This window comes from Eretmochelys imbricata, chromosome 20 (assembly GCF_965152235.1).
Source record: "Eretmochelys imbricata isolate rEreImb1 chromosome 20, rEreImb1.hap1, whole genome shotgun sequence".
In the NCBI taxonomy this organism is placed as follows: domain Eukaryota; kingdom Metazoa; phylum Chordata; order Testudines; family Cheloniidae; genus Eretmochelys; species Eretmochelys imbricata.
The window spans coordinates 21,010,400-21,024,104 of NC_135591.1; the positions used below are offsets into that span (position 1 = coordinate 21,010,400).

Consider the following 13,705-nt stretch of genomic DNA (forward strand, 5'->3'; position numbering starts at 1 on the left):
CCCCCATCTCGGTCGCTGTGTGTCTGGGCAGCGCCCGGCGCGATGGGGCCCCTATCTCGGTTGCTGTGTGTCTGGGCAGCGTCCGGCGCGACGGGGCCCCCATCTCGGTCGCTGTGCGTCTGGGCAGCGCCCGGCGCGATGGGGCCCCCATCTCGGTCGCTGTGTGTCTGGGCAGCGCCTGGCACGACGGGGCCCCCATCTCGGTCGCTGTGCATCTGGGCAGGGCCCGGCGCGACGGGGCCCCCATCCCGGTCGCTGTGTGTCTGGGCAGCGCCCGGCGCGATGGGGCCCCCATCTCGGTCGCTGTGTGTCTGGGCAGCGCCCGGCGCGATGGGGCCCCCATCCCGGTCGCTGTGTGTCTGGGCAGGGCCCGGCGCGACGGGGCCCCCATCTCGGTCGCTGTGTGTCTGGGCAGGGCCCGGCGCGACGGGGCCCCCATCCCGGTCGCTGTGTGTCTGGGCAGCGCCCGGCGCGACGGGGCCCCCATCCCGGTCGCTGTGTGTCTGGGCAGCGCCCGGCGCGACGGGGCCCCCATCCCGATCGCTGTGTGTCTGGGCAGCGCCCGGCGCGACGGGGCCCCCATCCCGGTCGCTGTGTGTCTGGGCAGCGCCCGGCGCGACGGGGCCCCCATCCCGGTCGCTGTGTGTCTGGGCAGCGCCCGGCGCGACGGGGCCCCCATCCCGGTCGCTGTGTGTCTGGGCAGCGCCCGGCGCGACGGGGCCCCCATCCCGGTCGCTGTGTGTCTGGGCAGCGCCCGGCGCGACGGGGCCCCCATCCCGGTCGCTGTGTGTCTGGGCAGCGCCCGGCGCGACGGGGCCCCCATCCCGGTCGCTGTGTGTCTGGGCAGCGCCCGGCGCGACGGGGCCCCCATCCCGGTCGCTGTGTGTCTGGGCAGCGCCCGGCGCGACGGGGCCCCCATCCCGGTCGCTGTGTGTCTGGGCAGCGCCCGGCGCGACGGGGCCCCCATCCCGGTCGCTGTGTGTCTGGGCAGCACCCGGCGCGACGGGGCCCCCATCTCGGTTGCTGTGCGTCTGGGCAGCGCCCGGCACCGTGGAGCTGGGATGTGGGGTGACCAGGCACTAGTGACATACACATAATTTAAGTCTAGTCTGGAAGCTAAAGCATGAAGGCTAGTAAGGGATGTTGGAAGCCCTTGGTGCTGGCGTTGGCCGGGAAGCAGAGGCACCCGGGCGGGCGGTAGGTAGGTAGGGGGAGTGTCTGGGGGGGAGCAGGGGATGACTGATGCTTGCGTGTCCAAAGGGGGCACAGGGAGAGGGACCTGGCTGCTGTCAGGAAGTTGCATTTTTCCCTTCACCGATTCCTCTGGCCATGTTGACAGGAGCTGAAGGACAAAATGACGGAGCTGCTGCCTCTGATCCCCGTCCTGGATCAATACAAAGCGGACACGAAAATGATCGTGCAGCTGAAGGACGAGGTGAGGAACGTCTCAGGGAGCTTGCTGGCAATCCAGGAGGAGATGGGCGCGTATGACTATGAGGAGCTGCAGCGGAGGGTGCTGGTCCTGGAGGCCCGGTTACATGCCTGTATGCAGAAACTGGGTATGGAACCAGCCGCCTTTCCCTCCCCTTTCCTTCCTCTCCCTCTCGCATGCCTGGGACAGCACCCAGGGGCTCCCCTCTCTGCTTCGCAAAGGGCCAAGAGGGAGAGCTCGGGGGGGTGGCATGAAAGTGCCTCTTTCACGTCCATTGGGTGTGGTTTCCGCTTGCTGAGTGAGCACAGGGTTCCCTGCCAGGGTCTCGCTAATCTCACTCCCTGTGTTGTTTCTGCACAGAGGGGAATGGGGTCTAGGGGTTAGCACAGCTGGGAGCCCGGACTCCTGGGTTCCATCCCTGGCTCTGGGAGGGAAGCAGGGTCTGGTGGGTTAGCGCAGGGAGGCTGGGAGCCAGGACTCCTGGGTTCTCTGCCTAGCTCTGGGAGGTTAGAGCAGGGGGTGGAGCCAGGACTCCTGGGTTCTATCCCAGCTGTGGGAGGGAAGCAGGGGCTGAGGTGTTACAGTAGGCAGAGGTGTCGCCTGCTGCTGGGGAAGGTGATGCAGGTTTCTGAGTCTGGTTCCAGGAGCTCAACCCCAGTGGGCTGAGTCTGGGGACGCTCCCAGTCCTCTCTCACTTTTGGACGCCTGGGCCAGACCAGGAGGGTGACGGGAATTCCCCTGGGCTCCCACAGCAAAGGGCGCCGGGAGTGCCAGCTCCCATTGCAAAGCACCTGGGACGGTGTCACCCTCATGCCATCTCCATTGTGGCTGATTCATTCCCACATGCTCCCAGGCTCAGCCCCAGCCGAGGGACTGATGCCAGACAGCCGGGTTAGACTCCGCAGCGGGCACATGCAGAGCGAGGAGCAGGAAGCACCAGCCCGGTGCAGACTGGGGCCCATCCAGCCCAGTGTCCCTGTCACGGGGTCCCTGGGCGATGCTCTGGAACTGCTCCCTACGAAGCCAGGCAGGACTCTGGGGAGTCTCCTCTCTGGGAGCAGCCTGTCTGCAGGACACACAGCTTCCACCTTCCTGGGTCTGACCTCGGAGCATTCAGCCTCCTCTGCCCCTCCGTGCGCTTCCCACAGCAAGTCCGCCCAGGTGGGGTCCTGGGGAAGCCAGAGGGTCCTGCCCCCCGACTCCGCAGTCAGACGTGACTCTCAGCCAGCCAGGAAAACAGAAGGTTTATTAGACAACAGGGACATGGTCTAACACAGAGCTTGTAGGTGCAGAGAACAGGACCCCTCAGCTGGGTCCCTCTTGGGGGCCAGGAGGCCAGAGCCCCAACTGGGCCTCCCTCCATTTCCCCAGCCAGCTCCAAACTGAAACTCTCCAGCCCCCGCTCCTCTGGCCTTTGTCTCTTTCCTGGCCCAGGAGGCCACCTGATCCCTTTGTTCTCCAGCCCCTTCAGTTGGCACCTTGCAGGGGAGGGGCCCAGGCCATCAGGAGACAGGGTGTCGGCCATTCTCTGTGCAGACAGCATCACACTGGCCCTCTAGGGCTCTAGGACAATCACACCCCCTTATCCCACCACCTGGATACTTAAGAAATGCCTAGGGGAAACTGAGGCACCCACAAAGTAGTCAGAGAAAACATTATGAACATTCCCACTTCGTCACAGTCCCGTCTCCATCAGTGTCAGAAGTTGTATGGAGCTCTGCAGGAGGCAGCGATGGGATAATCTGCCCTCAGGGAAAACCCCTCCTGACCCCCAGTAGTTATACCCTGAAGCAGGAAGATTTCTAGCCTTCCAGAACACCGGCTTGTTCAGTGGATAGTCTCTGTATCGTATGAATGTCCAACCCTTTTGTGAACGCTGCTGAGCTCTGTGTCAGTGACACCTTGTGGCAGAGAGTTCCACTGGCCAACAGAAAATGTGTTTCCTTCTCACTACCGTTGAACTTGCCACTTTCTTGTTTCACTGAGCGTCCCTTTGCTATGAGATAGGGAGACCAGAAGATCCAGCTGAGCCTTGCCCTGGAAGACGACTCTATTGTACGGGGTTGGCCCATGCTGAGAGCAGCCCAGCGTTTATTCCTACAGTGCTATTTGCATCACCATTACAGCAGCTTTTAGCGGTCCACCATGCTAGGCGCAGTGCGAGACCATCCCTTCCCGTCTGAGCATTCAATGGGCGTGGCAGGGGGCAGGCACAGAGAGTGGAAGTGATGGGCCCCAGGTCACCCAGCAGACAAGAAACCCAGGTCTCCTGTCCCCTGAGTGCTTTCCCTGGGCAAGACCAGCCTGGGATGAGAGCCAGGAGGAGTGGGGGGGGGGGGGAGAGAAGGGGGCGCCATGTTCCCCATGAAGCAGGGGCAGCCCTTGCATGGAGCTCTGATGAGCATATGACTCCCCAGCTCTGCCGGGCTGCCTGGCTTTCCCCTCTCAGCTTGGGTCCCTGCTTGCCCTCCGATGCGGGCTGGGAACGGCTGCTTTTCACCCGTGTCTCGTTGTCCTGGACCCCAGCCCACGGGCTTTGCTGCTACAAGCTAGAAATCCAAATACATCAGTAGCCAAGGGCTGCAGGTGCTTCGGTTGGGCTGGGCTGGCCTTGGGATGCCGCCCTGAGGCCTGGTTCTCGAGACAGAGGCAGTTTGCGGGTAGGACTCCGCCACCTCTCCGTGCCGCTGCTGTGCTTGCTCTCCGGTGCCAACCCCTTGTCTGTATGCAGGCAGCAGGCGCTGGGAGCTGTCCCAGTGCAACCGGGCGTCCACGTGGCTGGTTTGCCGCTCTGCTGATCCCTTTCAAGTGCTAATGCTTAGACCCTGGGGCCCGATTCCCCCGCACCCTTGCAGAGCAGGAGTGGAACGGGATTGTTCTGTGCCCGCTCTGTGCTGGCAGGAAGCGCTGCCCCCGTGCAGAGCCAGAGGGAATCAGGCCGTTTTCCTTAAAACTCCCCCAGACCCCTGGCGTCTCCCAGGCTGCGCGTCCCCCAGTTAACCTGTGTGTGTGATGAGCCAGCGTGGTGCTGGGCTGGAAAGTGGGAGAGCTGGGTTCTAGGCCTGACACTTCACTCTCTGGGCCTCTTTCCCCTCCCACCTGATGCCTGCTTAGCCTGTGAGCCCTGTGGGGCCGGGGCTGTCCCTCGCTCTCCATCCATGCAGCACCTCGTGCAATGGGGGGCCCAGTCGTGGCTGGGCCCATGCAGCACTTGGCACAGTTGGTGCCCTGATCTCAGCTGGGGTCTGGGCAGCGCCCGGCGCGACGGGGCCCTGATCTCGGTCGGGGTCTGGGCAGCGCCCGGCACGATGGGGCCCTGATCTCGGTCGGGGTCTGGGCAGCACCCGGCGCGACGGGGCCCTGATCTCGGCCGGGGTCTGGGCAGCACCCGGCATAACGGGGCCCTGATCTCAGTTGGGGTCTGGGCAGCACCCGGCATAACGGGGCCCTGATCTCGGTTGGGGTCTGGGCAGCGCCCGGCGCGACGGGGCCCTGGTCTCGGGGGGGGTCTGGGCAGCGCCCGGTGCGACGGGGCCCTGATCTCAGCTGGGGTCTGGGCAGCGCCCGGCGCGACGGGGCCCTGATCTCGGTCGGGGTCTGGGCAGCGCCCAGCGCGATGGAGCCCTGATCTCGGTCAGGGTCTGGGCAGCGCCTGGCGCGACGGGCCCTGATCTCGGTCGGGGTCTGGGCAGCGCCCGGCACGACGGGGCCCTGGTCTCGGCCGGGGTCTGGGCAGCACCCGGTGCGACGGGGCCCTGATCTCGGTTGGGGTCTGGGCAGTGCCCGGCGCGACGGGGCCCTGATCTCGGTCGGGGTCTGGGCAGCGCCTGGCACGACGGGGCCCTGGTCTCGGCCGGGGTCTGGGCAGCACCTGATGTGACGGGGCCCTGATCTCAGCTGGGGTCTGGGCAGTGCCCGGCGTAACGGGGCCCTGATCTCGGTCGGGGTCTCGGCAGCACCCGGCGCGACGGGGCCCTGATCTCGGTTGGGGTCTGGGCAGCGCCCGGCACAGCGGGGCTCCAGTCTCTGCGTAATAGTGTAATAACCAGGGTAGGCAGGACTCAGCCGCTTTCCCCCAGCCCTGCTCGGGCTCGCTGGCTACCGGCGTTGCACAGGGACAATGGGTGGGGGGGAGTGTCAAATGAAGGCTGTTGTATACAAGGCAGCCTGGTTGCAGGCTGCGCTGATCCCTGGCAATATGAGCGGGTGATAGATGGGGGTTTGGGGGCGGTTCTGCTCCCTTGTGAGGCAGGGCAGAGCTGGTGTCCCCATTGCACAGACAGGGACTGAGGCACAGAGGGGCTAACTGACTTGCCCCAGGTCACACAGGGAGCCTGTGGCAGAGCAGGGGCTTAAACCCAGGGCCCCCAAGGCCTGGGGGCATGCCCTGACCATTGCACCCTGTCCTCTCGGCTCAGACCCTGCCACTCCCTCACCGGGGCGGGCGGTGAGGAGCTGTGCCCAGGGCAGTGGAAGTCGGGCACAAGGCTCCAGGGGTGGACGAATTCTCCCAAAGCAAAGTGATATTTGCATGTCGGATTTTCAGCCCAATCTTGCTGGTGTTTTTTGGAGGCTTCGTGCATTGCCTGTTGAGGCTCCTGGGCCTGCTCCCTTCTGAGCTGCGCTTTTAGGGTTTGATTTCGCCAGGCAGAACAAAATCTGGGACCCAGCTCTCAGCCGGGTCAGTGACGATGGAGAGGGACCCGGACTGGAATTACGCCTGTGTGAACCCAGTTACTCCAGATCTACACTGGATTAACTGAGATCAGGCTTGGGGCTACAACCCCCCAAAAGGTCACTGCTTTGCTTGGATTTGAATCCCAGGGGTCCAGATCAACTGTGGGAGGGCGAGGAGCCTTGTAAAGACGTCAGACTTCGCTGGCCAGAATCGACACTGCCCCCTCGAAGGCACCGGGGCTGCAGTAATTTACACCCGCTGAAGCGGGGGTCTGACTCGAGCCCGTTCCTGTCTAGCTCTGGCCTGGGATTGGGGGTCCACGTGGAGATGCGGGGGTGCCTTTCCCCCCAAAGTCACACTGCTTTAGCAGAAATCGGGGTTTAAAGGGATTCAGTGCTAGAGACGCACGCAGTTCTTTGCTGCCGGTGTCTGGTGAGGGATGAAGACAGGGACAGGAGCAGCATCTGCCTGGCTCAGGGAGGCACCAAACGGCTGGCTGTCGGTAGGCGACGTTCTCAAAGCACTGCACAGCCCGGACAGGAGGTTGCCGAGTGTGGAGGGGTCTCTGTCACTGCAGTCCGAGCCCCCTCCCATGCACCCTGCTCTGCCCCCCACTGATCCCTGCCCCCCTTTCCTCCGTCCCTGCATTGCAGCGGTTGGGCAGGTTTCTCTCCTGTAACCATTCTCTCTGCCCTGCCGCAGGCTGTGGGAAGCTGACGGGTGTCAGTAACCCCATCACCATCCGGGCGTCGGGATCCCGGTTTGGCTCGTGGATGACCGACACCATGGCTCCCAGCGCTGACAGCAGGGTGAGTGCCGAGGGCTTGTGCTGGCGTGTGAGTGCCGGGCTGGGGCGGGAGGAGTCCGGGGGCTGCCTCGCCTTCCCATGGCTCCTCTCCTCTTGCAATCCAGCCACCTGGCTTGCATCACTCTGCAAAGCCTCAGATGGCTGCAGCCCAAGGCTTCCAGGGTTGTTTTGGGTGCACAAGTGGAGGAAGGGGTCTGATCTCCAGCCCCCAAGAAGGCCGCAGCACCCGCAGTCGGGACCGGATCTCTCCACTCCCAGCAGCTCCGGATGTGTCACTCAAGGCAGGGTTTTCCCCGGAGCTCAGCATCCAGTGTGGCTCTGCTGTGCTGGGTGCTTCCGACAATCTGGCCACTTACTCAGGTGCCTAAAGCAGCGGTTCTCAAACTCCTGTACGGTGAACCCTTTCACACAGCCAGCCTGTGTGTGCGACCCCGCTTATGAATTAAAAGCACCTTTTTTTAAATTTAACTCTATTATAAATGCTGGAGGTGGAGACTGACAGCTCATGACCCCCTGAGGGGTCACAACCCCCAGTTTGAAAACCCTGGCCTAAAGGATTGCTGGCCCCGATCCTGGACAAGGAGCCCTTGTGAAAATTCCAGCCCCCCTCTGTGTATTTACGTGCCCAGGGCCAGTCCAGCATTTAATCCAGGCATCGGGAAACACGCACCCCTTACAAAACGCCTGTAACCGTGGGCGGAGGAGACGGAGCCCGGCGGGGTGGGAGTGATGCTCAGACAGCTTGAAATCAGGCATTTCTCTCACGATGCCGCTTTAGCTCTTAAAACGGCGTCATGCGCTCGCTCTGCAGAAAGAGCAAAACCATGTGTGATGTAGCAGAGTAATGGGGGGTGGGGAGAGCTAAGAAAACGCAGTGAAACACCCGCAAAGGTGCAGCATCTTCATTCCGCAGAGCTCAGCTTCTCAGCACAGCGAGCCCAGCAGAGCTCGGGAGAGGCAATTACTATTGCAGAGAAGTCCCGGTCCCCGTGAGAGACAGCAGCCCGTTTCTGCAGCCATGCACTCCAGCTTTTCTGCCAGGCGTGCTAGGGCCGCACGCTGGAGGATATTAACAATTTGGAGCAGAAGCAGAGGATCCTGTTTCTAATTCCACAGCTCTCTCATTAATTGTCTTTCTGTTGCACATGCTGCAACCAGTGTCGGGTGCCCCCTAGCAGCATGTCACACGTGCGTAGCCGGAGAGTGAGCCTGGTGCCTGGAGAAACCTCTGGCCACACCTTGGTACAAAGGGGGTTAGACCCTCAGCTGGCATAACCTGGCATGACTCCCCTGGCTTCACCTTGCCCTGGCTTCGGGGCTGGGAACAACCGGGAGCAGGTCTTGGGAGTTGGGATAAAGCGGACTAGGAAGGGAATGGGGGCAGGGAAGCATGCTGCACGCACCACGGAGATGGTGTCTTGAAGCCTAAAGATATCCTAGGCCTTGTCGACTTGGAAAGTGGAGCCAGACTAATGCCAATGGCGGCAGCTCATGCTGTGGGTTACTTCCGTGCAGGCGCACGCGTGGCCGTGTGCAGGGGGAATTGGGGCCTTATTTCTCTGTGTGTCCGTCAATACACAAACTGGACCTTGGTTGTATGAAGCTGGGGAAGCCCCTGCTTGCCATGCAGGCCCGTAGCCAGGGCCTTGTGAACGCAGCCAGAGCCATGTTGGAGCCAGTGGCAGAGCTGTTCCAGCTGTAGCCGGCTGACCTAGAGCCGGCTGCGGGGGGCGGGGTTCTATGGGGCTGTGCATTGCCCCTGGGGACGCTTTGTGTCACGCATCCGCTTGTGATGGAACCTGCCACAGATGCAGGGGGAAGTTACCCAAGCGGGGCGCAAGGTTCTGTGCGTGTCCCAGAGTCCTCTGTGCCGGAGGCGGTGCACCCGGCCCCACGTTCCTGGGGAGCTGGCGTTTTGCAGAGGGTGTTTGCCCTCCGTTCCATGCGACGGTGCTTCACTGCCCTGGCCCCTCCAGGTGAGACACTCTCAGCCCGGGCTGTTTGTGTAGGGGTTGTGCCAGCTGGGGCAGAAGGCCAGCCCTGCACGCCCGCCCCCTGCCACGCACAGCCCCACCCTGTGCCCCAGAGGAGAGCAGAGGCTGTGTCCAGGCAGCTGCGGGACTGCACTAGACCAGGCCCTCCGGACTCAAGTCAGTGGCGGATTCTTGCCGAGCTGGTGCAGTGTTACATTGCTGCCCACGCGTGGGCGCTGCTCCCCGCCCCTGCTCATCACATTTTTAATGTTAATCAGTGAGCCTTGGAGCCTGGAGCCTCCGGGCTTGGAGGAGTCCTCGGTGACCCCCACCAGCTCCAAAGGCCATAAGCTGTCAAAGAGAGGGACTGAACCTACTGCTTCAGGAAGTGAAACAGGGAGCCAGGACTCCTGGGTTCTATTGCTGTATCGAGGGAGGGGGGGAAGGAAGCCAGGACTCCTGGGCTCCGGCCCTGCCTTGGGGAGCGGGTTTAGAGCAAGAAACTCTTGGATTCTGTTCCCAGCACTTGGGCAAGTCACTTTTCTCTGGGCCTCAGGACAAGCATCGTTCCTTTGTTGCCCTGTGTCGGCAGCGCCCGGCACGTCAGAGCCCAGTGCTGGCAATACGACGGGGTGACCCCAAGAATTGCGCAGTGGGTGAGTCGCAGACAGCACCCACACAAAGCAGCGCGAAGGCACACCGGGCGTGGCTGTAACAAGTGGAGATGTAACCGATGCTGCTGATGGTTTGAATTAAGGAAGGAAGAGAGGCTTCCATGAGGCCAGAGCTCAGGCCCTCCATAGCTCTGGCGCTGCGTGGGAGCTTGGCCAGTGCTGGCAGCTCTGAGCGGCCTGGCTCATTAACAAGGGCTCAGGATGGATGGGAGAGCTGCGTGTCACTGCAAATGGCACATTTTGTGTATGGCTCGGGTGAGCGGCGGGGGCTGATGGATGGCCACTGGGAGAAATTGGATTTCTAACGTGCGACAGAGGAAGGAGCCATTGATTCAGAAATCGGCCTTTTTGACTGTGGGGTTTGTGTTTTCAGACCGGATGGGAAGCGGCCTGGGGGCGTCCCAAAGGACCAAACCAGCCCCCAAGCCCCGGTGCCTATCCCCAGCATCCAGTGGGGATGGGCATCCTCTGTGCCTGGACTCCTCTGCCCTAAGAATAGGGCTCAGCCCAGTGCTGGCCCTGGGGGAGCCGGGCTGGCTGGGCCAGCGGGGGGTAAGTGGCATTTCCAGCCACAATGTAGAATTGTGCTAAGATTGGGGGCATGAGCGCACGGGGCTCTGTTCTCTCCTGCCCTGGCCGCCTCGTGTCGCCAGTCAGTACCCTGCTGGGGGGGGGGGGGGGCACTTGCTTTCGTGCTGGGCCCTGCTCAGGGGTTGGGGGCTGGAGGGGTCTGGGCCCCAAACAGGGGTGAATTTCCCCGGGAACCGCCACCCCGTCTAACCGCGCGGCTGTTCCCTCCCGCCCAGGTCTGGTACATGGACGGTTACTACAAGGGGCGCCGTGTGCTGGAGTTCCGCACCCTGAACGACTTCATCACGGGCCAGAACTTCGTGCAGCACCTGCTGCCGCACCCCTGGGCCGGGACGGGCCACGTGGTCTTCAACGGCTCCCTCTACTACAACAAGTACCAGAGCAACATCGTGGTGAAGTACCACTTCCGCTCGCGCAGCGTCCTGGTGCAACGCAGCCTCAACGGCGCCGGCTACAACAACACCTTCCCCTACTCCTGGGGGGGCTTCTCCGACATCGACTTCATGGTGGACGAGAACGGGCTGTGGGCGGTCTACACCACCAACCAGAACGCCGGCAACATCGTGGTGAGCAAGGTGGACCCGCAGACGCTGGAGATCCTGCGCAGCTGGGACACCGGCTACCCCAAGCGCAGCGCCGGCGAGTCCTTCATGATCTGCGGCACCCTCTACGTCACAAACTCCCACCTGGCCGGGGCCAAGGTCTATTTTGCCTACTACACAAACACCTCTAGCTACGAGTACACGGACATCCCGTTCCACAACCAGTACTCCCACATCTCCATGCTGGACTACAACCCGCGGGAGAGGGTGCTGTACACGTGGAACAATGGCCACCAGGTCGTGTACAACGTCACGCTCTTCCACGTCATAAAGACTTCGGGCGAGTTGTGAAACCGCTGCCGGACTCGGTTCTTCGCTCTTTCGTTTTTTACACCTCGGGATCGACCGTTCTTTTCGTGAAGCAAAGCCAAGAGGTTCTTCTTTGCTGTTTTTTTCTTTCTTCCTGTGGTTCACATGACGCATGGATCTCGTCTGCTTTCGTTGGAGGCAAGGTCAATTCTTTTCTTTTCTTTTGGGTGGCAAATAAAAATGATCTCTTTGACATTTGATGGAGCTTGTGCCTTTTCTTTCCGATTTTGGCCATGTCTCTCTGCCGCTGTGCAGGGGACACGGGTTTCTAATTCCTGTGGGGTATTCACCCCGTAAATACAGAAATTGGTGAGAGTCGCACACAGAACAATGGCAAACATCAAAAAGTGCATTATACATCCAGTGCGTAGAAGCAGAGGGGTGAGAAATGTAAAGATTCGAGAGCCAGAGTTAAATATTGAAATAACAGCCGTCATCACAGCTGAGCTCCGAAGCACCCAGCTAGAATAATGGTGAATGTTCAAAATGACAGAGATCAAATGTATACAGCTAAAATGACAAATGTTCAAAACGATACGTGCAAGTAAAATACTGGCAAGTGTTCGAAAGGACGGGTTTTAAAATGCAATACGGGTACACTGCTGGTCAGTGTGAAACCCTAGACGTGCGAGAACAGAACGAGCGCCTTGTTGGTATTGACTTAGTCCAGTGTCACCCAGAGCCCTTGCTGTGGTAGAGATTGTAACATGTCTCTTCTTTTGTGGTCGTTCGGTGCAGAGGAACCAGCACAATGGGGTCTGGCCCAGGCCTGGGGCTTCCAGGCACTTCAGTAATACGCCTGATAGATGCCGTACTGCGTCTAGCCCAGTGGGGTCCTGCTCCAGGACTGGGGCTCCTCGGTGGTAACCCTGTACAGCTCATAACACACCCAGGGCATACGAGGTGTCTGGGTCTCCGGCTGCCCCCCGTGCATGTAACGTGTCTGCCCGCAGGTGGATTCTCTCGTCCTGCCCCACGTGAGAGTACACCAGGCCCAGTTCCAGCAGGTGCTGGCCAATGCCCTGCCCTCCCGGCTGCCCTCCCACGCTGTGCCAGATGCTGGTGCAGACATTTACCCCCACGCCCAGCAGGTGTGAGCTGCTGCCAGGCTGCTTTCATTGCCTCTTGCGCCCTCTGAGCGGGCACCGGCTGTCACGGAGTCCCCGGGCGATGCTCTGGACCTGCTCCCCACGAAGGCAGTCAGGACTCTGGGGAAGTCTCCTCTCTGGGAGCAGCCTGTCTGCAGGGGACACAGCTCACCCGGCTTCCACCTTCCTGGGTCTGACCTTGGAGCATTCAGCATCCTCTGCCCCCCCCGCGCTTCCCCCAGCGAGTCCGCCCGGGCAGGGTCCTGGCGGGGCCAGAGGGTCCTGCCCTCCAACTCTGCAGTCAGACGGGACTCTCAGCCAGCCAGTAAAACAGAAGGTTTATTAGATGACAGGAACATGGTCTAACACAGAGCTTGTAGGTGCAGAGAACAGGACCCCTCAGCTGGGTCCATTTTGGGGGGCAGTGAGCCAGACAACCCCGTCTGCCCTTCACTCCATGTCCCAGCCAGCCCCAAACTGAAACTCCCTCCAGCCCCCCCTCCTCTGGGCTTTGTCCCTTTCCCGAGCCAGGAGGTCACCTGATTCCTTTGTTCTCCAACCCTTTAGCTCTCACCTCGCAGGGGGGAAGGGCCCAGGCCATCAGTGGCCAGGAAACAGGGTGTCGGCCATTCTCTGTGTCCAGACCCCTGCACACACCTGCCCTCTAGGATCATACACCCTTACCCCACCCCCCTAGATACTTAAGAACTGCATAGGGGAAACTGAGGCACCCCCACACTATTCAGAGGAAACATTAAGAACAGTCCCACTTCGTCACACCGGCGTCTGCACGAGCCCTGGGCAGCTGGCAGAAGGGAGCTGGGCTGCTGGAGTGCAATGGGGGAATGGCTGCAGCCCTGCGCCCTCCCCTGCTGAGCCATGGCACTCTCAGCTGAAGCCTGGCATTACAGGACTGCCCGGCCCGGCACCTCACCTGCACCACGTCTTGTCAGGCGTGAGGCTGCTTTCTGTTCTAGGACCCAGCCTCTCGCCATGGGCCTCAGCCAAAGCCTCCCTGCAGGAGGGTGGAGCCTCCTGGGTCCCACACAAGGAGTCGCTGAGGCTGCTGGCAGGGCACAGGCTCAAGCTGCTCGCTTGGGTTGCCCTGCCTGCCCTGGAGTCTGTAAGCACCCTGTTGTCAAGGGGATTTGGGTCACATCTGCGCTCGGGGACGGGGCTGGTTCTCCCGGCATCCCAGTGCCTGCAGCGTTCCAGAGGCTCCAGGGCTAAGCTCTGTATCAGCCTCGTCTCACCTCCCTTGTTAGCCTGGGCACTGCCCCCTGGCACTGGCTGAGAACGGCCCAGCCCCTGCAAAAGCCCCTGTGGGCTCAGCCTGGGCCCAGGGGGTCAGATGTCGCCTGCTGACACGGTCCCGGCTCGGTGCAGATGCTGACTCAGGGATGAGCCCCGCACCCCTTCCCGGTGCTCGGCGCACATGCCCTGCTGGCAAAAGGCTGCGCTGACAAACAAGGCATGCCAAGGCAAAAAGCAGGGGCTCGCCGAAGTGTCAGCCAAGCGGGCCAGTTGTTCCACGTTCCGCCTCGGGTGGA

General features: G+C 61.7%; 1 protein-coding gene across 5 annotated transcripts in view; it reads left to right on the forward strand.

Annotated features, from left to right (window-relative positions):
* The window catches only part of OLFM2 (olfactomedin 2), a 74,550-nt gene extending 63,501 nt beyond the window's left edge, over window positions 1-11,049 (forward strand). For all 5 annotated transcript variants that reach the window (XM_077838584.1, XM_077838585.1, XM_077838583.1 and 2 more), the window contains 3 exons: window positions 1,340-1,559; window positions 6,813-6,919; window positions 10,372-11,049. In XM_077838584.1, coding sequence (XP_077694710.1) covers window positions 1,340-1,559; window positions 6,813-6,919; window positions 10,372-11,049 — 1,005 coding nt within the window. The remainder of the gene's footprint in view (window positions 1-1,339; window positions 1,560-6,812; window positions 6,920-10,371) is intronic.
* Window positions 11,050-13,705: the final 2,656 nt, after the last annotated feature.